This window comes from Mastomys coucha, unplaced genomic scaffold (assembly GCF_008632895.1).
Source record: "Mastomys coucha isolate ucsf_1 unplaced genomic scaffold, UCSF_Mcou_1 pScaffold3, whole genome shotgun sequence".
Classification (NCBI taxonomy): domain Eukaryota; kingdom Metazoa; phylum Chordata; class Mammalia; order Rodentia; family Muridae; genus Mastomys; species Mastomys coucha.
Window position 1 is genome coordinate 5,737,632 of NW_022196909.1, and position 24,998 is coordinate 5,762,629.

The 24,998-nt window shown below is 40.3% G+C and overlaps 1 protein-coding gene and 1 pseudogene across 6 annotated transcripts in view; both read left to right on the forward strand.

Moving 5' to 3' along the window:
- Positions 1-2,976: 2,976 nt before the first annotated feature.
- The window catches only part of Rev3l (REV3 like, DNA directed polymerase zeta catalytic subunit), a 147,230-nt gene continuing 125,208 nt past the window's right edge, over positions 2,977-24,998 (forward strand). For 3 of the 6 annotated variants that reach the window (XR_004112322.1, XM_031347764.1, XM_031347769.1), the window contains exon 1: positions 3,253-3,528. Coding sequence is in view for 3 of the 6 variants with exons in the window: in XM_031347764.1 (XP_031203624.1) it covers positions 3,390-3,528 (139 nt within the window). In the remaining 3 variants the exon portion in view is untranslated. Of the gene's footprint in view, positions 3,529-4,567; positions 5,510-13,104; positions 13,233-24,998 lie in introns of those variants that run through there. The other 3 variants (XM_031347768.1, XM_031347767.1, XM_031347765.1) reach the window with 3 other exon arrangements.
- Positions 19,255-19,390, forward strand: LOC116075593 (annotated as a pseudogene).

A 24,998-nucleotide genomic window follows, 5' to 3' on the forward strand; every position in this document is an offset into this window, starting at 1 on the left:
TTACATTTTGTACACAAACAAATGAATTCCAAGTGATTTTGGATGTTTTAAAATGAGTAGTCACTGGATATGAACTTTCACCCACATTGTTAAATTTTGAGTCTGTTACATGCCTGGAAAGTTAAAACAAGAATTACTATGCATTTCATAGATGAGAAAATAAACTGACAGTTATCAAACAAACTCAAATACCTAGTAAATTAAAATTTAAAATTGAATCACTAATTGAAAGTGCTAAAACTTTTTTTTCTCTCAGGAGGAATATAGTTATAAAACACTATTAAATTGTGGTTAGGAGACTGTCATCAGGGCTTTTTTTTTTATTTGATCATTGACTTTAAACTACATGTGACAAACACAGTATTCTTAATCTCATGATGCATATGTGTTTCCAGAGTGAGCATTATTTCCTTGGAGCTTTAGGATGTGAGTAGTGGTCCTAAGTGCCTTTTGAAATAACAAATGTTTCCAGAGGTATTGGTTAAGAATCTTGATCTAGGAATTGGAGAGATGGCTCAGCAATTAAGAGCACTGTCTGCTCTTCCAGAGGGCCCAGGTTCAATTCCCAGTACCCATGTGGCAGCTCACAATGTATGTAAGCTCCACGGGAATCCACTACCCTCACACAGACACACAGCGAGAACACCAATCTACATTAAATAAAAACAAATTAATTAAAAAATATAATTTAAAAACAATCTTGTTCTAGAAAGATCTAATCTTTGATACCTTTAATTTATGTCTATCAGAAACAATATAATCTAAAAATTATGTATGGACTTCATCAAAATCTAATATAGTAGTCTCAATTTTATACTGCTTGAGATATTCAGGGCTGGCTGGTGGGGTTGCTAAGAATACAGGTTTCCATGCTCCATCCCCACAACATGTGATTTAGTGACAAAATATTAAAATTAACAAAAAAATCCTAAGTGCTACAGGACATCATGGAAATCACTGATGTTGTCCATCTGACATTCTGATTGTATGTTTATTTGTACCAAAAAACACGTGGTAAGTGCATTCATACACTGCAGATGAACCCAAGGCCTGTATGTGGAAGTCATATTTTAAAATCGCTTCTATAGTCTTCTAATACTTAAATCAATTTTTAAAAATTTCTCCGAACTATAGCTGTTGGAAGGTTACAACCCAGTCTTGCCACTTATGATGCCCTAGAGGCAAACTTATTGTATTGATCAATCTCAAATCACCACAAGCATAAATTCATATTAACATTTATGTTCTAGAACGCTGCTTTCTGCGATGTGTCCCTTCAAGCCTTTTGATCTTATGTGAAAACTCACAATGACTTGGAAGAAGGAGCTCTCACCCCACTCCAAATACAGGGCAATAAAACAAGCAGTAAAATGCACCTGTATAGTTTTTAAGTGGGACAGAATGAGCTCTACTTTGGATGGATAGTGACTGTCAAGTGTTCTAATTCCAGTGGCAAATTTCAAAGCTGAAACTGTAGTTTCTGCTTCCTATTACTTTAATCTTTATGTTGGGGCGGAATGGGGGGCGGGGAAGGGGCGACTACCCACAATGATTAGTTTTTAAGAGAGGCCCTCGTTTTACACTCGAGGAATACGAGGCCCAAAGAAACCAAATTATTCGTCCGAGGTCACGCCCAATATTAGTGAGCAAGCCAGACAAAACCCATAGGTTCTAATTTAACATCCACACCAGCAGCATCTGTTGCCCCCGCACCCCTCAATCCCTAACTGCACCGCTCATTCTCCTTTTCAAGCTCCAAATAAAGTTGGTTTCTATTCTAGTCTATTTTTTGGTCTTACCCCACCCCCCTTTCCTTCTGCGTAAACCTGTAGTAAAATCTCGCACGGCGAGTGAATGAAAACACGCCGACTTTTAAGAGCCTTTCCCTTTTGCCAACATTTTTTTTTTTTTCTTCTGTGAAAAGCTCTCGGGGCTCGGAGAGCTGCCGCGAGAGGAGTGGATGGAGGGAGGGAGGTGATTGGGGGCGGACGAGTCCTTCCGTGCTCTCGCTCGTGCTGCGCGCGTGGCTGTGCAGCCCGCGCGGGGGAACCCACCGCGGCTGTCCTAGTGCGAGAGGGGCAGGCTGGGGACGGGGGCGAGAAGGACGCGACGGTGGGGAATCCCTGCGGTGCTGTGTGTGTCTGCCCTGCCTGGGCAGAGCTGGGCAGGGCCGCGCGTGAATAAATCTCATTAAGTGGCCGGGCGCAGACACTGCAGCACCGCAGAAGGGGAGGAGGAGGAGGGCGAGGCGGGGTGCGAGGCTCGCCCGGAGAGGGGAGGGGAGGGAGGGAGGGATGAAGGGAGGGAGCGAGCGCCAGGGCGGCCCTTTTATAGGCCGAGCCCCGCGCGCCCCCGCCCCCCGAGCTGGCCCGGGCTCCAGCTCCTCCGCCGCCGCGTTACCTGAGAAGGGCCGGCCCGTCCAGCGCCCCGCCCGGCCCGCCGCCATCCCTCCTTCCTTCCCACCCTCCTGCGAGGCCGGGGCCGCACGAGATCGAACGCCGCGCCTCCGGTCTCCCGCGGGTACCTTGTGAAAACAAAACAAAAACAAAAACAAAACAACACACAAAAAAATTACCCTCTGTGCCGCAGCCCCCGCCTCTTCCAATACGATGGGAGATGGCGCTCGGCGAGGGGAACTCGAGGAGCGGCCGAAACCCCGGCGCCCCTCCGAGCCCATCGATGCCATCGGCGCTCCCCGGGCTCCGCCGCAGTGACCCTGCCGCAGGCCGAATCATCGATCCCTCGGCGCGCGCAGTGCCGCGCGGCCCGGCCCGGCCCCCCGCCAGCGTCTTCCCAGCGGGGGGGAAGGCCTTCTCGCCCCCCAGCCCAGCCCAGCCCGTCCCCGTCCAGCCCCGGGCGCGCGCGCGCCCGCTGGCCCCCTCCTCCTCCCCGGTCCCCGGCCCGGGGCCCGCGGCCCCCCGTCGCCGCTCCCTCGCACGCGCGCGGGCGCGCACCCCTCCTCCCCTCCCCTCCGCTCCGCTCCCCTCCCCCAGTGGTTGCGTCCGTGACATCATCATCATGGCAACAAGAGCTGCAGCTTGGGACCGAGGAGCCCGTGTGATTCCCGGCGGCGGCGGCCGCGGCGGCAGCAGCAGCAGCAGCAGCAGCGGCACCACCCGACCCGACGAACGCGCGACGGCTCCTCTCCCGCTGCCCCTGGTCGGGAGCGTCTGAGGAGGAGGCGGCGGCAGCAGCAGCACCCCGCAGCCTCCGCAGCCTCCGCAGCCTCCGCGCGCCGCCGCCGCCGTCCGTGCGAGGGGCGGGGTGAGAGAGAGGCGAACCGAGGAGGAAGGGGAGGAGGAGGCGCCTGTGCGGAGCCCGCCGCCGCCGCTGCTGCCAGGTCGCCGGGCGGACGGGAGGCGGTGGCGGTGGCGGTGGCGGCGGCGAACATGTTTTCTGTGCGGATCGTGACTGCCGACTACTACATGGCCAGCCCGCTGCCGGGGCTGGATATCTGCCGATCCCCTCTCACCCAGCTCCCTGTCAAGAAGGTGCCGGTCGTCCGAGTGTTCGGGGCGACCCCGGCAGGTAAGCGGTAAGCGGGAGCGGGCGGGAGCGCGAGCGAGCGAGCGCCGGGTCGTCGGGGCTGCCCCCCTCCTCGCGCTCGCGCGCACGCCGCCGGCCCTCTCCCGGGTGGCCGCGGCCGCGGAGTCTTTCCCTCCTCTCGACTCTGATCGCCTTCTCTCCCGCGCGCGTGACAGGAGGCGCAACATGAAAAATAAAAATAAGATAAAATAACATTGTGGGTTCGCGCGAGCGCTGCGTCCCCCTCCGCGGCCGAGAGGCGCCCGGTCTCTGCTTTGCGAGCGGCGGGCGGGCGGGGATGGCGGGCGGGCGGGCTGGAGTCCCTCTCTCGGTGGGTCGGGTGGTTGAGCCTCGTCCCCAAGGACGAGCTCCCGGGTCCTTAGAGGTCGGCTGCCGGTGGAGACGAGACCCGGGCCGCTCGCTGCGGGTCCCGAGTGCCCCGATATAGAATTGGCTTGCCGGGCAGAGGGGAAGTGTCAGGCGTGCTGCCCGTCGCTCCCCGTTGCCTCCGTTCACCCTGGCTCTCCTCTGCCCCTGCCGGAGATGCTGTGGCTGTAGAAAGTGGCGCCCGGGGCCAGATAATCTTTCTCATTGAAGTGACCATGTGGCTCTTCAGTGACTGCCGGTCGTGACTGTGGAGAGTTGAATGCCTCGGCGGGGACAGAGCGGCATCCTCGGGTGCAGTGTTTTCAGGAAATGTGCATCCATGGAAATAGGAACTACGTGTTTGTGTCGCCCCACATAAAATATTACACCTAATGGGGGGTGGATTCGTTAGGAAACACAGCCAAGCTCAGCAGCATAGACATTTTAAAATGCCTCTAGGCTGGGTTGTAGGGTTGCATTTTAAAAATAGATTTAAAAAAAAAAAGCCATTTTGAAGAAATGGTGGGGGAAAATGACAAGCTATGTTCTGGAACGCTCCTTGGGATTTATAGTATAAATAGGTTAGAGACCAAATGAACAAGGTTTTTGTGTTTTTATTTTTCAGTTTTGCTTTTTTGCTTTTTTTTTTTTTTTTTTTTTTTTTTTTTTTTTTTTTTACATGCTTTAAACTGTTAACATGAAATGATAAAGCTGTACGCTGGAGGACGATGTTCTTACCAAGGTATAGCCCTACGGGGTTTTAGATAGCATTTCCCACTTGATGCTCTTTGCCTTCGTCGCCATTCATCTTTATTACTACAGTCAGCTTCGGTGGACTACCAAGATACCACTTTCCAAAATACAGGCACTCGCTCTAAGCTATTACCTTTTCATGTGAATTCTCTTTGTTAGCAATGTCAATGCCATAAATAAGGCTGGGTAAAAGACTCCCTTTTCAAATAGAGTTTGATGCTGCGAACCTTGGAAGATAGAGAGTCCGAATGCTGGTAACAGTTGGTAGAAAGTATAGCCTGTGGGACGTGGAAAACTGGGAAATCAGAGGCATTATCATGTTCTCCCTTTTTAAGCACTGTGGTGCTGTCTTTGTTTTGATTTGGAATCTCAGGGTGATATACTGCCTGTTCTCCCTTCAGCTGCAGAGGATGATAGTGAAGTTGATTTTCAAGTTGTAGAGCAGCATGCTGATAGGATATTGTTGTGCTGGTCCAGTCTGTGTGGTGGTTAAGTTACAGGTTTTCCTCCTGCGCTCACTAATTATGTATCCCTGAGTGGTTTTTAAACTATTATGTAGGAAAGCTTTGTTTGTGAGATTACATGAATTCCACTTGCTATCAGCACAATTCTGTGAAAGAGTATCTTTTACAAATAGACTGGCGTATATGTTTCTGAATGTTGGAATGCGAACTATTTCATAAGAAATATTTCTCTTTTCTTCTTGAATATCTTACAGTAGGTCGCCAGCCTCCAATTAAAAAGAGGAAACCCTCTGTTTTTTGTGGTGTACTTGGAAGTGTATGATATAAATGAAGAAAAAAATAAGTACTGTTGATACAGGCAAAACCAAACATCAAGTTGCTAAGGATTGTCAGGTTGAAAGGTATAATTCACAGGTTAAAACAAAAGTTTCTGGCATGACACATAGATGAATGTAAATGTCAGCTTAGGACTCAGTAATCGGTTCATTAATATGTGGTGATAGTTTACCTGCTGGTGAGATACCTTGGTGCTGAGGTCAGAGAGAAAACAATAAAATAATTCCGTACATAGTATAAAACAAATCTTGTTTCCTCGACGTGAGAAAAAAATTGAAGTCCTTGGCATACACTCCAGTTTTTATAAATCAAGCGTTTTTAATGTCAGACACCCCCCCCCCAGTAGGTAGGATCAATACTAATCCAGACTCAGTGAAAACTATGCTGTAGAATTTCCTGCTTTAAATTCTCTTCCCAAAGAAAACTAGTCCAGGCCATGTAGACTTAAAACTTGGAAATAATTAACATAATAGAGAGGCGCGAATATTTTATTAAAAATCAGTGCTTCCTGGGTGTGGCGCTGAATGCTTATAATCCCTGGTGGCCCAGGCAGGTGGATCTCTTCTCTGAGTTCAAGGCCAGTCTGGCTTACTTAGCTAGTACTGGAGAGCCAGGACTACTCAGAGAAACCCTGTCTTGAAAAACCAAACCAACTAACCAAACAAAAATCTGAATGCTAGAGTTTTTAATGAAAACAAATTTACTATTACAAAGTTCAGACCTATTACTAACATGCAAATCATGTTAGTGAACATTTGTAACACCTGTAAGTCTTTACCTTGTAAGTGTTAACTTCGGAAGTCCTTAATTCTTTGATTTGGAGAAAAGATTTTTTTCTTAAACAGAATTTGCTATTCAAAGGAGATCCAGTATTGTCAGAAAAAAATTTCTCTCAAAATGGCTATTTGAATTAGAAATTCTGAGTCGATTGGATTACTGCTATTGCAGGAAAAGAAATTTTCTGCTTTAGGAAACAGTCCGGTTAACTTTTGCTGTCCTGTCTTAAGGACACATTTGGAGGAATGTAAATAAATGTCTTGGATTTAAACCCCTGTGTTTTGAGTTTGTGAAATTTGAATTTTTTTTTTTTTTTTTTTAAGTAGCATATTCGGACTTGAGTGTGAATCTGTGACTGATTGGTTTGATCATTTGCTAATTGAACATAGTGATTCCTTATAAAAGTCCCTTTATTTTTTTCATGTGAGTGAAGGAGTTACTTTTTAGAAACCCTTAGTTAGGTCTTTAAACTCACTAATTTTTTTTTTTTTTTTTTTTTTTTTTTTTTTTTTTTTTTTTTGCATCTGGACGCGTGCGTGTGTGTATGCGTGTGTGTATTCAAGCACCATGGTGTGTGTGTAGATGTGTACGCATGCACCATTCCCTTGTGTGTGTCTATATGAGTACTCACCCACCATGGTGATGTTTGGAAGTCAGAGAGACTCCTTCCACCTTGTGGGCGGGCTCCTGGCACCCAGGCCATCAGGCCAGGCAGCAGGTGCCTTGACCAGCAAAGCCATCTCATTGGCACTACACTAAAATTTTTTTTTTTTTTGTGAGCCTAGTCTTTCACAGCTAAGCCATCTCTCCAGATCCCTAAGCTAAGCTCATTTTTAAAAAAGCCTTGAACATTATTGAACATTACTTTGATGCATTGTTATTTGAACATATTTGATTTGTCCCAAGCATTATCATTGTAGAAAAAATTACAATAACATTCTAGTAATTTGTGGGGAAAAGCAATGTGAATAAAGTATGGGACAATGTCTTTTTCATTTATATCTGTGTGGTTGTAACTACTCAGGAAACTCACTTCACACAAAATCCTGGTGAGGACCTGACTCTGGTGAGGAAGGGGATGCTGCCCAGAATCCACTTCTCAACTTTTGCTTCATTGCTTGCTGGACTCCCTTCCTGCTGAGCTTACTTGAGACTCTCCCCTGTTTTCTCCGCACCTGGTTAAACATAGTTACCCTTTGAAAGAGATTCCCTGCTGAGATGCAGAGCAGGAGTTAGGAAGGTGTTCACATTCTAAGCCTTGGAACAAAGTAGGCCAAACAGACTGTAGAGGGAGCTGCTTGCTTTCTGGATCCCTGGAGGGAACTTTTACTCCTACTTTCTTGTACATTTTCCTCCTATTTGGTAAATAGTTGTATTGATTGTTGTAGGTAGTAACGTGAAATCAGATGAGTTTTTATTTTTATAACTCTGGAATTCTACATGAGTTATAGGTGCTTACTTGATTGATTTATTCTTATATTTTATAAACTTAGCTGTAATGAACTGTTATAATTGGTAGATTATTAAATATATTTGAAATGAGTATGATTTTGTAAACTATAGTGCTTAACTCAGATTATAAAAAAATGAGAATCTTGTTCTTTTTTTTTTTCTTGTTCATTCTTTTAGGTAAACATTCAAAAATATTTTAAGGTCATGTAAGACCTATTCAGTTATAATTGTTAGAGATTTCTTGGAGCACACAGATCTAGTCATGCTAATCACAAACAAAATTGACCACTTTAATTTGTATTTGAAGTCCTGAGTAGAAAGTTTCACTAGTTTTACATATTATATTTGTCTAAAATCAAATCAGCACATTAGGAACAGACAGGGACCCTCTTCTGTCTAGAACAGTATGGAGAAGCTGCTGTGTGTGTCAACCTATTCTGTGAGTCCTCATTACAGCAGGGGTCCCCTCCAGAAACTCCAAACAGAAGCAACAAACATGTAAATATAAACTGAGCCTAAAATGATTAGGCTAATGAAGAAATGTAGGCTATAGTGATGACTCTGAAAGGATTCGATGGCCACCTTGACAGGGAAATCCACGGAAGGCTTCAAGAAGGAAGTATGGATCACATATTTAAAATCTTTTAAGAACTAAACAGTTTGAATAGAGGAACAGTTACAGAGTAATTTACAAATGACAAACATTTGTCTCTGAGTGGCTAGCTTAGCAGTGACTCCCGCACACCAAGGAACTGGCGGTTGAAATGTTCGCTTTAGCTTAGCAGTGACTCCAGTACGCCAAGGAACTGGTGGTTGAAATGTTCCCTTTTGACCCATTAATTCTAGTTTCAGGGATTTTAATCGATGAACATAAATCTTTTTGGCAAATCTGATTATCTTTTGAATTCATCTACTTTCATTAATCCATCACCATCCCAGTGCAAGCTCCTAGCATTTTTGATGGCATTTATTGCAATAGCCTCCTAATCTTGGTTTAATCCCAATCTACTCTGCCCCTGTAATCTGATTTCTACACTGTAATCAGATTTTTTCCCAAAATGTTAACCTGATTACATCACCCTATATGTTTTAGTAGCTTTCAGTTATATTTAGAATACAGACAAAATTTCTTGTCTTAACGTGCTGTCAACCACCTGTCCACACATAGTGTGGCCCTACCTTTCTGTTCAGTCATGGCTTGAGCCATATTCTTCTTGCCTTGCTCTTTGTACTCCAGCCATATTGGCATTATGTTAGCCCCTTCTTGCTGTGCTCCCTCCCACAATGAGGGTGCTGTACCTGCTGTTTCCTATGAGGAGAATATTCTTTTCTTCTTGTAAGACTCCAGTTTATCTGTCCTCAGGGAAGCCTTCCCTACCCAGAAGTGTAAAGCTCCTTTGTAGCATTGCTGTAGTTATTATTCTGTGTATGTTGCAGACTAATGTCTAGTTTTCCCTCATTGTAACCTCCAGAAATGCTAGTGGTGGTTTTTGTTGTTCACAATTATAGGCCTATACTTACCAGTGTGCTTGAAACATGAGCAGCCATTGCAAAAGCTAACCAGCACAGAACATGGTCGTCACAGAGACTAACTCATATATCTCAGTTTCCTAAATGGAGCATATTCCAGCAAAACATTCATTCCTAAATCATGTTTTACATTATATAACTTGTGAAAATATTAGCTTACAAAATAGCATTTAAATCCAGAAAAAATTATTGAAATATGAAGGTTGGTTCTCTGTAGAAAGTGTTTTGTATTTTTCAGATTTTTCTGCAGATAACATATATTGACTTAATAGTTGTAAAAGACTTCTCACACATTTGTTAAGAAAAAGCCAGTTTCCTAGATGTGTTTCAGAAGCATGGTAAGAAAAAGATACGAGACTCATTTGGGTCTCCAAAATAAATATTCACTAAAGTGCATAATTAATTGCATTACAGTGTTTTGATCTTGATTATTCATTGAGAAAGCATCAAAAGCATTTTCATAAAGCAAACTAGCAATTTTTAGTTGGTATATCTATTTGTGAAGTTGTTTTAATTTTAAAGTGTGAGAGTAGATGTATGAAGGTGTGCTTTCTTGTGATGAGTGTCAAACTCTGGAGCTGTACATACTAGGTGAGTGCTCTACGGCTGAGGGCTAGCTCTAGGACGTTAACAATGTAACAGAGTAAAACTCAGAAATAAACTCATGTTAGTACTTTAAAACAAGCATACTATTTTTGATTTATATTTGAGACATGATTATTAAATAATGATCTTTTTAGATAGATTGCTGCTATTCTGGACAAAAAATAAATTGGCTTCTAAAGTTGTCAAAAGCATGTGAAATAAGAAACAGGAGGATATTTTTAATGTAGCTTAGGAATGATGAATGGCTTTCAGAGTATGAAAAAATAGCACTGAAGCTAGATTCTGAATTTTATAACACAAATAAAACTCCATTTGTAGAAAAAACACAAGGTAAGAGGTCAATAAAAGTTGTAAGCTCACTTGTACTTTTGAAAAGGGCCCACGTTTTCCCCAATAAATAGCTCCTACCAATAGAGAAGCAAACAAAGAAAATTTATGTGAAAAATGTAATATGTATATAGTATGCCTTATAAGTTATAATTATAGCTGCAGCTTATTCCATCATCTATCATATTTGCAAAGCTACTTAGGATAAGTAGAGAATGGTGAAGAAAGAGAGCAGCAGTCTCAGACATGGTGGTAAGATCATAATAAAGTCCTTGTGCCCCATGTGAAGCAGTTTGGAAATGTTCAAAATTAAAAGTGCGCTTTTATTATAGATCAGCAATTCCACTCAAGGCTTTTATGCTTCACATTTTGCATATGTGTCAAATGAAATATAAGAATACCTGTGGCAGCACTGTGATAAAAATACCTGTGCAGCAGTAGGGCCATGTCAGAGGAAAAGGGAGGTGAAAAGACTGGAGTGTGCTTTAGATAGAGATAACAGAACAGAATGCATATGTACTCTTGTCCTCAGAAGTAGAGGAAAATTTGGTGACTGTAATTGCCAGCAGTGATTAAAACTGGTTAAGTTGTAGTTTACAGGCATTAGTAAAGCAGAAGACAGGGAACAGGTCCTAATAATTGCAACGAGCAGCTGCAAAATGATTGGTACAGTACTGTTGAGTATTTTATTTTGTTGATGGGTGTGGCTCCTTGGAGGGTGGCCATAGTGAGTTAGAGAATCCACACAGGAGGCTTCGGGGGAGGTACTAATAAACACCAGGATGAGTAATATTCTCATTAGATACCTGAAGTGCGCTAAAGTGCTTTACTAACTGGAGTGACTTCAGCCACAGCTGTTTCTTGAGGAAGAGAGATTTTTGGAGCTGCTCTGAGCTTATATTCAGAGTACCTGAGGAGCATGCCATCCAGTGCAAGGTGCATCTCATTGATTATGACAAGGAAGCAGAGGTACCTGGGGAGGTAGACATGGGGTGGGGAAAGACCATCTATCTCTAGGTCCAAATCGCAATCCTGCATGCGATGTGCATTGGTGGACCATCTTAGATGGCTGCAAGGCAACTAATAGATGTGTGTCCCTTGTAAAATAAAAATCAGTCTTGACGTGAAGTTTGGATTAAAATTCATACATATTATGAATTTTTGGATTATATGTCAAAGATTATCTGTTGTAATACTCTAAATCTTAACTTTTCTTTATGTATATTTTCCACTGATCACCATGCAGATGTTCTGTATATTCTTCTGTTGTCCAAAGTGTTAAATACCAGTAACATAGTGAGGGTGGAAAAACACCATTTTAGACATCATTATAGATATGTGTATATGTATATATGGAAAAAACTGTATGGGAATATATGCATATATTACATATAATATATACAAATATTCACACATGAGTTTTAGACAGGCAGCTTCAGGCTGTGTCCAGTAGTTGGTTAGTATGGGGCAACATATGAAAACTGTGAATCTTGACAGATTTCACTACTTTACATCGGCCCTTTCTCTCTCAAATTTGAAGGGATATAATGGGACGATATTGATAACAATTGAAACATGAAATACAGAACATTGGAAGAATTATTAATTTCTTGTAGATAGATAATTTAAAACTGTGTCTGGAAGAGGAGAGAATATAATTGTAGAATAGATTTGAGTAAGCTTTCTGTGTGTGTGTGTGTGTGTGTGTGTGTGTGTGTGTGTGTGTGTGATGACTGTCCTTTAAGAATAAGTAAAACATAGAACAAAGAATTTAGGACACCTGTAAATGAAAATCAATATTAGAATTAGACACAACCAAAAATGTATTATACTTCTCGGATTCCTTTGCTGGGTATATGTTTTCCTCTGGCTTCATTGGGTTAGAATCCATTCAGTTAATATAAAGAAAGAAAAAGAAAAAAAAAAGATTGCAGTTTAAGTAGGTTGCATTTAAATAGTGTAGGTTGCCATCAGCTTTAGTTGTTTCAAAGGAATACTTATAAATTTAAGGATTTATTAAAATTAAGGATATGTGTGTGTTACTTTGGTACTAGCTGCTATTTTAATGCTAGAGTGATACTGAGTAAGAGGAAATGATGTGAATTAAGATACAGTGAACTTTGGATACAATTATGAATAATTATGTTAACTTGCAGTTGCCATGCAGATATAAAGAATACAGAAATGGATATTGTAGACCATCAGAAAGACACTCACTCTCCAAACGTGATACAGACACATTAGGAGACCAGAACGAATCAGAAGTAAAATTAAGACTCCCAGTTACAATCCTAAACCTTTTGATGATTTTAAAAAAAAGTATTCTTTTGAAGATTTCCAGATGATCCCATGTTTCTTCTGGTTCTAACAGATTTTTTTTTTAAGTATTTCAAATTATTTAAATGAAAACTCTGGTTGTTTAATTACTGTTGGGAAACTGGACTGTTTTCTGAAGCAGAAATTGCATATGTTTAGCAAAGTGACTTCTGAAGCTCATGATAGTCATCATCAATGGGAGATTATTTACATGTATTTGCTGGCCAATTCTATTTTAGTTTTAGGTGATAGTTTTGGGAAATACTAAGAATTTGAAATCACTTTCCTTGGGGGTAATTATTGAATTTTCTTTGGGTTCAGAGAACATTAACTATATTAACAAATAAATGTTACTTCAGAAATGCCTTGTCTAATATTTGACAGTTTGTAAAAGTTTTCTATTTTTTCTTATACTTCTTACAATTGCCAAGAAAGTATAACAAGAATTAAAAGAAGTATTTTAGTTTGCATATACATATATTTACACTTAAAAAGTAACTTATATATTAAATTAGGTTTGTTTAAGATGTGAAATAGATGGCTTTGTAAGTAAGAATACATGTTGCTATGTGAAAGAATGTGAAGTTAAAACATGTTGGCATACTCCTAGTTTCTCAGAACAAGAAAATGACTAATCTAAATTTCATTTCAGAATAAAAACCAAGACAAGCCACATAAAAGCAACTTAAAAATTAAACTGTCATCATATTATTTGTTTTAAAACTATGGAATAATATATCTGAGGAAGATTACTCTCAAAATTGTTTTTCTCAATTTCAAGTAAGTAATTTATTTTGGTTAATATATTGGGGGTGAGGGGGGTGGGTGATCCTTGGCATTGAAGTTGGTACTCATCCTTAAAATAACAACTCAGATAGCAAGTTCTTTAAGCCTCTGGCTCCTTCTACCACTCCCAAAGTTTATCCCCTTGGTTTTCTTAAGCCTGCCCCTTTCCCAGCTATTAAAGAACTTATTGCTTTGAATATTGTTTGTAGAAATCCTCAGGTAACCCCCTCAACCCCCAATAACTCCTCCGTCCTACTGCCTTCTGTGCTGACATACCCTGGGCAAGTTACTTTACTTTTATGTACCTTAATCTCCTTTTCTGCAAAACAAATTTTAATTATTTCTACCTCACAGGATTAACAGGAAAAAATAACCAGCAAATGTCCTCCATATATAGTAGAATACTGTTACCTTTTGTAATGCTTGACTCTAGAATCTTCTCGTTCCTTCATATGTACTAAGTGCTCTTTAAATATTCAAGCTGAAGTGAAAGGGAAAATGTAGAGTTTCTGTAGTCCTCACAGGAGTATAAAGTAGATGGATCCCTTGCGCACTGTGGGGAGGGACTTTGTAGTTGGTCAGTGACTCATGTCTGTAGATGAGATAATTACCTATTTAAAACACCTCTTAAAAGTTGGCCATTTTTTTTATAATCACCCATCCAGGCATAACTTAAAAAAACCAAAATCTTGTTTTATGTAGGGCAGGGAAATGCCCATGTCTGATCTCTCCTCAGAAGGGGCAATGGTAGTAAATCATTGGTTAGGGAGTGACTACAGTTTCCAATGCCACAGGTCAGGTTAACTGCATTTCTTTGAAGGAGTCTTATTGTCCAACATTAGTAATGCTTTAAAAATATGTAAATTATGGTAGAACATATTAAAGCATATGCCATTGTTACAATAAAGGTGGCTTGTCAAAGGGATTTATTGCTTTGCTTGTTTTTGCCTTTTATGAATTTATAGTACACATATAAAAAAATGAAGCCTCTGTTTTTAAAACCTATGTAAGGTTGAGGAATATAGGTCAAATGATTCCTTAGTCGCTAATGTTTCAGATGTCTTCAACGTATGTATGTAAATATATTTCTAAGGTTTTTTTTTTTCTCCCCCCACAAAATCAGAAAGATCATATTTTGGTTGATTATATTTAAGGTTTTTAAAATAGAAAACATATGCTAGTTGATTGTTTTAATATTATTTTTAGTAACAGGTTTTGGGCTGCTTATTGTACTTTACTGTATACCATTTTCCAAGTAATTTAGTCCTCATGTCTGTAATAACAAGTACCTCATTTCCACTGGAGGAGATGAGGTGTGAGGTGGCTGATTGACTTACATCTGAGAGTGTAGCATGGGTGCTTCATAGCAAGCGAGGGCACATGAGAGGGCGGGTGCTAACTCACTGCCCAGTAGACAACGCAAGCGAGGGCACATGAGAGGGCGGGTGCTAACTCACTGCCCACTAGACAACGCAAGCGAGGGCACATGAGAGGGCGGGTGCTAACTCACTGCCCACTAGACAACGCAAGCGGGGGCACATGAGAGGGCGGGTGCTAACTCACTGCCCACTAGACGACGCAAGCACCAGAGCACGATCCGAGAGTTTTCAGAAGACAGCAGTAGCTACTGTTGGTAAATGACCGTGACCGTGAGTGTGCTCTTACTCACAGTGACAGTGCACTTGTTATCCCTAGTGACCAATGCTATCTTCAACATTCTGTGATCCTTTAGACTGAAGTACTTTATGTAAACATTCCTAGAAGGAAAGTGGACTTTACAGCTAATCAAATAGAAAATATTTTTATAAGTTTAGGATAATTAAGCAAGTAGTATGTGAATCTATAGTTAGACCTTCCTATCTGTAGGTTTTATATCTGGATTCATCCAGTGTGAGAAAGTACTTAGGGGAAAAAAACAACTGCACTCGTGCAGTATGTGTGCAGCCTTGGTTTTTGTTGTTATTTCTTAAATAATTGAATATAGCAGCTGTTTCCTTAGAATTCTATTGTATTTGGTACTATAAGTAATCCAGGGGTTATTCACAATGCAGGGCATGCTGTAGATAGGTTATTTACAAGTGCTACTCTATTTTACATAAGTACTTAAGTACTCGAGGTACCTCCTCCACAGATAGTGGGAGCTGTGGAGCTTAAAACCAGAAAGGACCTTAGGAAGTGTATTTGAGCAGAAGTCTATTCTCATACCTCCCTTTACTAACTTTTGCTGCACAACAGTCCCCTGAGACCTGTCAAGAAGCAGCTGCATTCATCTCTGACTCTGGGCATCTATTAGCTAAAACATTTCTGTTCTTGCTTTTCTGTGGGCTTGCTTATATGTCTGCCATCAGTGGATAGGCCAAGTGGTTAGTCAAGAATATTTATTTGCTGTGGAATTTGGTACTGGCTGTTGGCTAGGGTGCCGTAGAACCATGTGTTTCTAGGAGGCTAGCCATGACCCTTCACCTGAAGTTAACGCCAGAATTTACAGGAGCAACAAGTAAAGGCAAGTCTCATATTGTTTTTTGTTTGATGGTCCAAAACAAATCACAGGGTTTGTCTTTAGGGATTTCCTAAGGATGTATGGCTAATTAGGGGTCATTATTATAATCTGTTACACTGTTGCTGACTGACTCATTTTTCCAAAGTATGCTAATGGTATGACATTTCTACCTTTTAAAAATAAGTAGTACTTTTTAAAATTTTTAAAAAGTAATATTAGGGGTTGAACCCTATGTGTGGTAGGCAGATGTTTTATCACTGAGCTATACTCTCAGCTGGAGGTGTCTATACAAGTGATATATTGATGGTTCATGTCATTCTTTGTGTTACTCCCTTTTGTTCTATTATTCTTCTGTGTGTCATTCACAGATACTTGCATCATGTTCTAACTGTACAGAAAGTATTAGATAGTTAATAAGTGGAGTAAGAAAGACTACTGTAGTCATCCAAGTTTCTTAAAGTTACCTGTCTGCTTTCAGAGACCTGAGAAAGCAGTACTTACTAATTCTAAAAAATGACCCTAGACCATATATATCTTATGTGTCACGTTTTTAAAAAAAGTTTTACCAGGCACTCTTAAATTATAAAAATTATAATATAAGGTTATTTAATCTGTACTGCTACCAGAAATGAGACCATATACTGAAGATTATGTTCTCAAGTGTTTTATCATCAATCTGATGGGTAACAATATGGATCTCAGTACAATATAAATTTGTACTGATTTCTTCTTCTTCTTCCTGTTCTTCTCCTTTCTGTTCTCCTCCTCCTCCTCCTCCTCCTCCTCCTCCTTCTTCTTTTGTATGTGTTTGACTTAGAGTTTTCCTGCTGTGAACAGACACCATGACCAAAGGGACCTAACTCTCTTATAAGGACAACAATTAATTGGGGCTGGCTTACAGGTTCAGAGGGTCAGTCCATTATCATCAAGGTAGGAGCATGGCAGCATCCAGGCAGGCATGGTGCAGGAGGGGCTGAGAGTTCTCCATCTTCATCTGAAGGCTGCTAGCAGAATATTGGGTTCTAGGCAGCTACAAATGAGGGTCGTAAGCTCACGCCTACAGTGATATACCTACTCCAACAAGGCCACATCCCCTAATAGTGCCGCTCCCTGGGCCAAGCATATTCAAACCATCATAGTGTTTATGCCCATGCATGTTTCACAGCTTATATGATATAGGTTGGAGGACAGACAACTTTGTGGAGTCAAATCTTCTCTTTCATTTTTACATGGGTTCTCGGGATCCAACTTGAGGACCAGGTGTTCACAGCTAGTACCTTTACCTGCTGATCTGTCTTTGGATTCCTATATTCTTTATTAGAGTAAAGATTGTCTTTCTATCTGCTGAGCACCAGACAAACATGTTTGGACAAAGCGTTGGGTTGCATGTAGCACAGACTGTCCTGGAATTCACTATTTAGTGACTCTGAACTTGATTGTCCTGCCCCTGCCTCCTAACTAGACCTGGTTTATGTGGTACTGGGGGTCGAACCTGGAGCTAGTTAAGCTTTTTGCCCACTGAGCTACATCCCTGGTCCATATGGTTTTTGTTGTTGTGTTGTTGGTTTTTAAATATACTATTTCTCTTTTGCTCATTTTCTTGTTGGAAGTCTTGGTTCTGAGATGTTCTTTACATGTTAGGAAAATTGGCTTGTATCTATTAGTTGTTCTTACAATAAATGCTCTTTATTTAAGTAGTAAATTTGTGTGTATGTGTCTATGTTAAATGTACCTTTTCAGACACATTTTGATGGAGTTATACCTGAATACTTGGGACAGGAATGAAAAAAAAAGATCCAACATGGGCATTTGGAGAGTTCATCTTTAAAAGTATATGATTTAAAATTTTCAAAAATAACCTGTCTTTATTTTTTTTCCTCTTCAAGATTTGTTTTTATTTTGAGACGGTTCTTTTGACGTTATAGTCAAGAAATAGGATATTTTTAGATGATCAGATTGTATAGCATAGATAGAAAATACTTCATGTTAATTTGAATAAATGTTCAGAGTATTGAGTCTTGCCTATTTCACATTGTATATGCAGTTGTGACTTTAACACAAAAATATACAGAATCAGTACAAACCATTGCTTTGGTGACTTGGCCCTTCCCCTAACTAACTATTAGATAACACTAGAGTGGCTTGGATTGTTAGTCTCTCACTGATCACATACTAAAAAAGATAAAAATGTGGCCATTTTGGAAAAAATAATAATGGTCCCACTGTCAAACAGTAATGTAGAGATTCTGTAAGACTTCTGGGAGCCATGGAGTGCAGACGCCTCTCCTGTGTAGCATCTGGGATGCAACATTTGATACTCCTGGACTCAGCGTAAGAGGGAATCCAAAGCTGTAAAGGTACACAGACTAGCATGTTTTGAGTAAATTAATGTACTTTTAAACATACTTGGGGTTGGGGATTTAGCTCAGTGGTAGAGCGCTTGCCTAGCAAACGCAAGGCCCTGGATTCGGTCTTCAGCTCTGGGAAAAAAAAAAGACAAAAAAAATAAACATACTTAAGGTTGTCAGACCTTTTTTCCAGAGTTAAGTTTACTCAACACTATAGAAAAAAATCAAAACCAAATAGTAATTCTTAAGTAACATGGGAGAACATGCTTGAAAGCCAGTATTTTATATCTTTTATGTGGTTTTTAACTTTCAAATTACTGAAGTTTCTTTTAGAATTTATTATGTCACCAATCTATATACATTGCATTACAATTAATTTCTCACTTATTTGATATAGATTATTGGCATATAGTTAGTTCTTTGAGTATTCCTTTAAACTTTTAAAAAAGCATTTTGGAGGTTGCAATGTAGCTCACAGTGTGTTCTTTGCTACAATGATTTTCCTTTCTAAAAAAGCTGATGTTAAACAACATACAACTACATAGGGAAGATATGACATTTAAAAATTTTGATTTTAAATGTTGTGTATCCTGTATATTTATTTTTGTCTCATCTGTTATGAACAGACAAGTTGTTTTCCATTTCTGTTTTGTTTTACTTTGCATCGCTAATGTTTTCTGTGTATGCTATTTGGCACACACACACACACAAAGCTTCTTGACTGATATGACTTTTATAGCAGTTCTTTAAACTATTTATAATGAAGCAACTTTTTTTCCTGGTGCTTGAAACTACAATAAGATGAATTACTAGGAAAAAATCAAGCTGCATTTTAAAAATCATATAACAGAGATAGAATTGCTTTCAGATTGTCATAAAGTTCTAAATGCTGATTTTAGGTTTCTACATCTGCCTTATAGACTGTAGCAAGTTTACTTGGATAGCATTATAGATTTCACTGTAGTAATTTGAAGGGATTCTTTAATTGATTCCCTCTTGAATCCTATTTTTTTCCTGGGTCATTATTTCTGTTTCTTTTTAACATGATTGCTTCTATGATACTTAATGAAAAATATGGCCTGTTTCTGTATTTTAATTCTGTTACGTCACTTTGTGTTTAAAAAACCCATATGCGTTGTTATTTTATCCTTGTCATTTTGTACATTTAGTGTTTATGAAGGAAGAGAAGGTTAGCACTCCCCTTGACTGGGATAAAAGAGGCCCTTGGGCCTAACAGCACACATATGGCTAAGTATTGCTACCTACATAATAATTTTATACATTTAACATAACCTTATTTTCTTCTTTTAGTTTTGGCTTTCACAGTGTAAAATGTCCCGTGTACTTTTTTTTTTTTTTTTTTTAAATTTATTGTATGTAAGTATACTGCAGCTGTCTTCAGCCGCACCAGAAGAGGGCATCAGCTCTCATTACAGCTGGTTGTGAGCCACCATGTGGTTGCTGGGGTTTGAACTCATGACCTTCTGAAGAGCAGTCGGAGCTCTTACCCACTGAGCCATCTCACCAGCCCTCTCATGTACTTTTTATCTTAGCATAAATACAATCCCGGTGGTGATGGTACACACCTCTAATTCCAACACTTGGGAGGCAGAGGCAGGCAGATCTCTGAAAAACAAAACAACAACAAAAAGAAAGCATAAATACCAGAGGAAAAGCATATATACTGAAATACAGTTGAAATTATAAAATTCAAGAACACTTTAAAATATTTTCTCTTATGTAATACAGATTTGTATCCCTCATTCAGAATGCATGTGATCATAAATGTTTCAGATTTTGTATTATTTGCATGTACATAATGAAATATCTTAAGGACAGGCCCCATGGAATTCATTCATGTTTCTTACATACCTAAACCGTACAGCCTGACAGTGTGACTCCATCTCTATAGGATGGGTGTGGAATTTGCACACTTAGTGTGTGTGCCAATGCTCAGAATTGTCTGGGATTATAGGGCCTCGCAGGTTTCAGCTTTCACAGTGGAGGTACTGAACATGCACTTCCAGCGTTGTACGACTACTGTCAGTAGTCAGTGGTCTAAACTATACCTGTTCTCTTAAAAATTAGCTTTTTTAGTGGACACAAATTCCTTAAATCTGCCTTATATCCAAGAATTTTTGAGTATCACAAATTGACTTTGACGGGGGAAGGAGGACACAAAGTTGGGAGTAAAGGGTGTAGATCCGGGGATAGTCGGTGGATGGATGCAGATGATCAAGGAAGTGCAAAACTCTCAGATCGGTGTCTTAGAAAGGTTATCTTTATTATTAAATAACAACAGACAGCTTACATATTAAGATAGTTTAGATGCCACTGTACATACTGGTTTGCTTTAGAGTGCCACTACTATTCCCATTTTTTTCACTTTCAGTTTCTTTCTCAGTTTGTGTGTGGTAGCAAGTTGTCAGTCTATAAGACTGGCCTTGAACTTGATGTGCTGCCCATGGTTCAGTCTGCTCTCCTGCCTCGTGACACTCCACGTACAACTGTGCTTTAACACTCCCAGCGGGGCTCCAATTTTATTACCTTAGTTTCTTCAAATACTCTTTTGGGGTAATTGTGCATGTGCAGTGTTCTTCTGAACCCTAGACTATCTGAGAATGGCTTGTTGCATGTGCGTGTTACTGACTGGCATGGTTCAGAATGGCAGCTAAAGTAGATCTTAGTGTGCCTGTGGCTAAGAGGTTTTTTTTACAATTCTCTTGAATATTTTTCTGATATCTTTACTTTTTTTTTTCAAGTTTTGTGTGTGTGTGTATATGTGTATATGTGTGTATGTGTGCGTGTATATGTGTACGTGTACGTGAGTGTGTATGCGTGTATGTGTGTGTATGTGTGTGTATGTGTGTGTGTGTGTGTGTGTGTGTGTGTGTGTGTGTGTGTGTGTATGTGTGTGTGTGTAAGTATGCAGGTCAGAGGATGACTTGTGGGAGGGAGTCTTCTCTTTCCCCCATGTGATTGCACTGAGGTTATCAGCATTGGCAGCTATCTCATAGGCCTTTTAATTCTGGCTGGCTAAAGAAACTCCTTTTGGCTGGGCATGGTGGCACATGCCTTTAATCCCAGCACTTAGGAGACAGAGGCAGGCGGATTTCTGAGTTCGAGGTCAGCCTGGTCTACAGAGAGTGTTCCAGGATAGCCAGGGCTATACAGAGAAATCCTGTCTTGAAAAGCAAAAAACAAGAGCAAAAAAAAAAAAAAAAAAAAAAAAAAAAAAAAGAAAGAAAGAAACTCCTTTTCATACAAAGATGCAGGTGGTTTTTAGTTTCGGATTCTTTTATTATATTTATTTCTTTTATTCCTTTTTATGATGTTTTTTAATATAAAAGTAAGTAGTAAGGAGTTTTAAAAGTACTATGTTATTTGTGGATTGAGTAACATTTCTTTCCCTTTTAAAAAATATTGTACCCATTTTCACTGTCTCCTTTTTTTATTTTTAACTAATTAGTTATTTTTCTAGACAAGATTTCTCTGTGTAGCCCCAGTTGTCCTGGAACTTGTTGTGTACAGCAGGATGGCCTGAAACTCAGAGATCTACAATAGGTTCAAAGGTGTGTTTCACCATGCCTGCCCTAGCTGCCTTAGTTTTAAACATTCATCTTTTCAGGTTTTAACATTTTTTATTATATTTACCTATTTAGTGTGTATGAGTGTACATGTGCTGGGGCCGCGCTTGCTGGAGTTGGTTTTCTTCCATAGCATGCACCATCTCGAGTTCTGTTTTAACTCCTACTGCTAGTTTTTAATTTCTGCATAATTGATAAGCACTTTTATTGTTTACTACATTATTGATTTAGTTTTCAATATCGAATCTGTTCTTTTTCATTTCCGATATAGTTTTTCATTTATTTTTATTCCTTTCTTTTCCATATCATTTTGTTCATTTTGTTTTTTATCTTAGTTCTACATAAGTCTGTTGTCTTTTGTTTCTTCTTGGCCTTTTCAGTTTATGTGCTTTCCTCATGACAGATATTTCACAGAAATCTTACTTTACTTTGTGTGTGTGTGTGTGTGTGTGTGTATCATACTCATGTGTATATGTATATGCATTCATATATTTGTGTATGTATGTGAAGGCCAGAGGTGAACATTGGGTGTCTTCATTACTTCTATTTCCGTTTGAGACAGGTCTCTGAAGGATCTGCCTGTCCCTGCCTCCTTTGCCAGCACAGTGTTATACATGCATACGGCCATGTCTCGCTTCTTAAGTGAGTTTTGGGATCTGAGCTAAGTTCTTCATGCCCATGCCGCAGGCACTTCACACTGAGCCACCTCCAGCACAGCCAGTTGGATTGTGAACACAGGCAGGCGCGTTCTGCAGTCCGTCCTCCCTCCCTTCCTTCCTTCCTTCCTTCCTTCCTCCCTTCCTTCCTTCCTTCCTTTCTCCCTTCCTTCCTTCCTTCCCTTCCTCCCTCCCTCCCTCCCTCCCTCCCTCTGTCCCTTCCTTTCTTTTCTTTTTTTTAATGGTAATTCTATGTGTGGAGGCAGGGGGCAGTGCAGATGTGCACACAGTGAGCATGCATGGGCATGCATACCTTTTTATTTGTATAGCTGAAGGCCAGAAGTCAATTTCAAGGGTTCTTTAGGAAAAGTGTCCACCTTGGTATTGGGGCTGGAGGCATGGTCTGTCATTGAGACTTGCAGCTTGCTGGTTAGGTATGATGGCTGGCCATTGAGTCAAAAGGATCCTCTTTTCTCCGCTTTCCAAAAGGTGGGCATGTACCACCATGCTTGGCTTTGTACATAGGTTCTGAAAATTGTACTTTGTGTGGCAAATACCTTATGAACTAAGCGATCTCATTAGCCCATCTGAGATTCTTTGGCAATTTTATAAAGATAATTTATTGGACTGGTAAGAGGCTTGCCATCAAACCTGACTACCACCTGAGTTTGATCCCTGTGGCCTTTGTGGTAGATGGAAAGAACAAGCTCCCACACACAGGCCATATTCCTGTCACATGTGCCTTTACTTGTATGTGTGAGCAACACACAGTTACAGTTTTAAAAGTTGATCTATGCTGCTGATTATTTGTAAGAGTTCCATACGGATCCAACTGTGACCCAGTGACCTAATGTTTCCAGTAGATAGGACATATCTAGTCTACTTTTTCATCCTTACTTTCCACTTACAAGATGATAAATTTGCCCTGCCGCCTTTGTAGCGTTACTGATTCTGTACAATCCACTCAGACACAAACATTCACCTAGTGTTTCTCTATTGGACTAAGATTTATTTTCCCTCTGTTGCTCTGTACACTGCTTTGGTATGTAGGAGCTAATACACCTAAGACACTGTGTGTTGTGTATGTTAAATGAGAGCTTCTAAACTTTAAATGCCCTTAAAAGTAATGGAAGCTAATTTATTTATTCCTTATTTTGGTTTTTAGTTTTTGTGAGAAGTGTCTCCTCACTCTGGGTCAGCCTTGTTTGAAATCACAGTATAGCTCTGGTTGACCTTGAACTCATAACAATTCTCATGCCTCAGTTTCCCATTGCTACAGTTACAGGCATGAACCACTACACTTGGCTTCTTTATTTTTATGAAAGCTTTAGAAAAAACTGTGTTCTACCAATCATAAGATAACCTTAAAAAGTTATCTTAGAAAGTTTTTAGTAAAGATTTTTTTTCCTCTGCTGGAGCAGACTGTTGTGTCTCACAGGGAATAGAATGCATTTTATTGTATCTAAAGACTAGTTTTAATTTTTCATTATATGTGCACATGAGCACGTGTGTGAGTTCTGGTGCATTAGATCCCTTGAAGCTGGAGTCACAGGACTTTTGAGCTTTTGATGTGCTGAGAATTTGGGTCTTCTCCGTGAAAGTCATATGCACTTTTAATTACTGAGCTGCTTTCCTAGCCCCTCATAAATATTTTAATGAAAAATTGGTAGAAGAGTTATTTTATATTCCATTCATTATAAGAAGCACATTTTCTCCCTATGTTTTTATACACCAGCAGTTGGAATGTGTATGCCTCATTTAGTTGACTGTCTTGGGAAGGTCTTGCTATGTATTTCAGACTGGCCTTGAACTTTTGATCTTGTCTAGTCTCCAGGGTCCTGAGGTTATAGGTGCTGTCTGAGTCTAGGGCTACTATTGCTCTGACGAAACACCATAACAAAAGCATGTTGGAGAGGAAAGGGTTTATTTGGCTTATACTGTAGACCATCATTAAAGGAAGTCAGGACAGGAACTCAAACTGGGCAGGAACCTGGAGGCAGGAACCTGGAGGCAGGAACCTGGAGGCAGGAGCTGGTGCAGAGGCCATGGAGGAGTGTTGCTCACTGGCTTGCTCATCATGGCTTGCTGAGCCTGCTTTCTTATAGAAAACCACAGTGGGCTGGGCCCTCCTTATCAGTCACTAATTAGGAAAATGCCCTACTGACTTGCCCACAGCCTCATCTTATGGTGGCATTTTCCTAATTGAGGATCCCTCTTCCCAGATGACTTCAGTTTGTGTCACATTTACATAAAACTAGCCAGCACACGTATACACTACTGTACCTGGCTTTTACCTTCTTTCTAATACAGAAATAAGTTTATGATGTGTTAAAAGCAATAGCAGTTTTGATGAATGCAGTATATCAAAAGATGTTTGACTTGGTTTTATCCTACATTGATTTTTGTTTGTTTGTTTCTTGTAAAAATAGGACCAATATTAACCTTTCTTCTCTTAAGACCATGTGGCTTGGTAGCTTTATTCAACTGGGATCATGATAAGGTAAAATGTCAGTTATATATCCAAGCTACATTGATTTTGGTAAAAATGATTCATAATTAGTAAATTATATAAAAATGGGGAAGATTGTGGATGAAGTATAATTCTGGGGACAGAGGTCTAGCTTTGGGCCTCCCTGGGTGTGACAGCTCTTACAATTGAACAGGCCCTG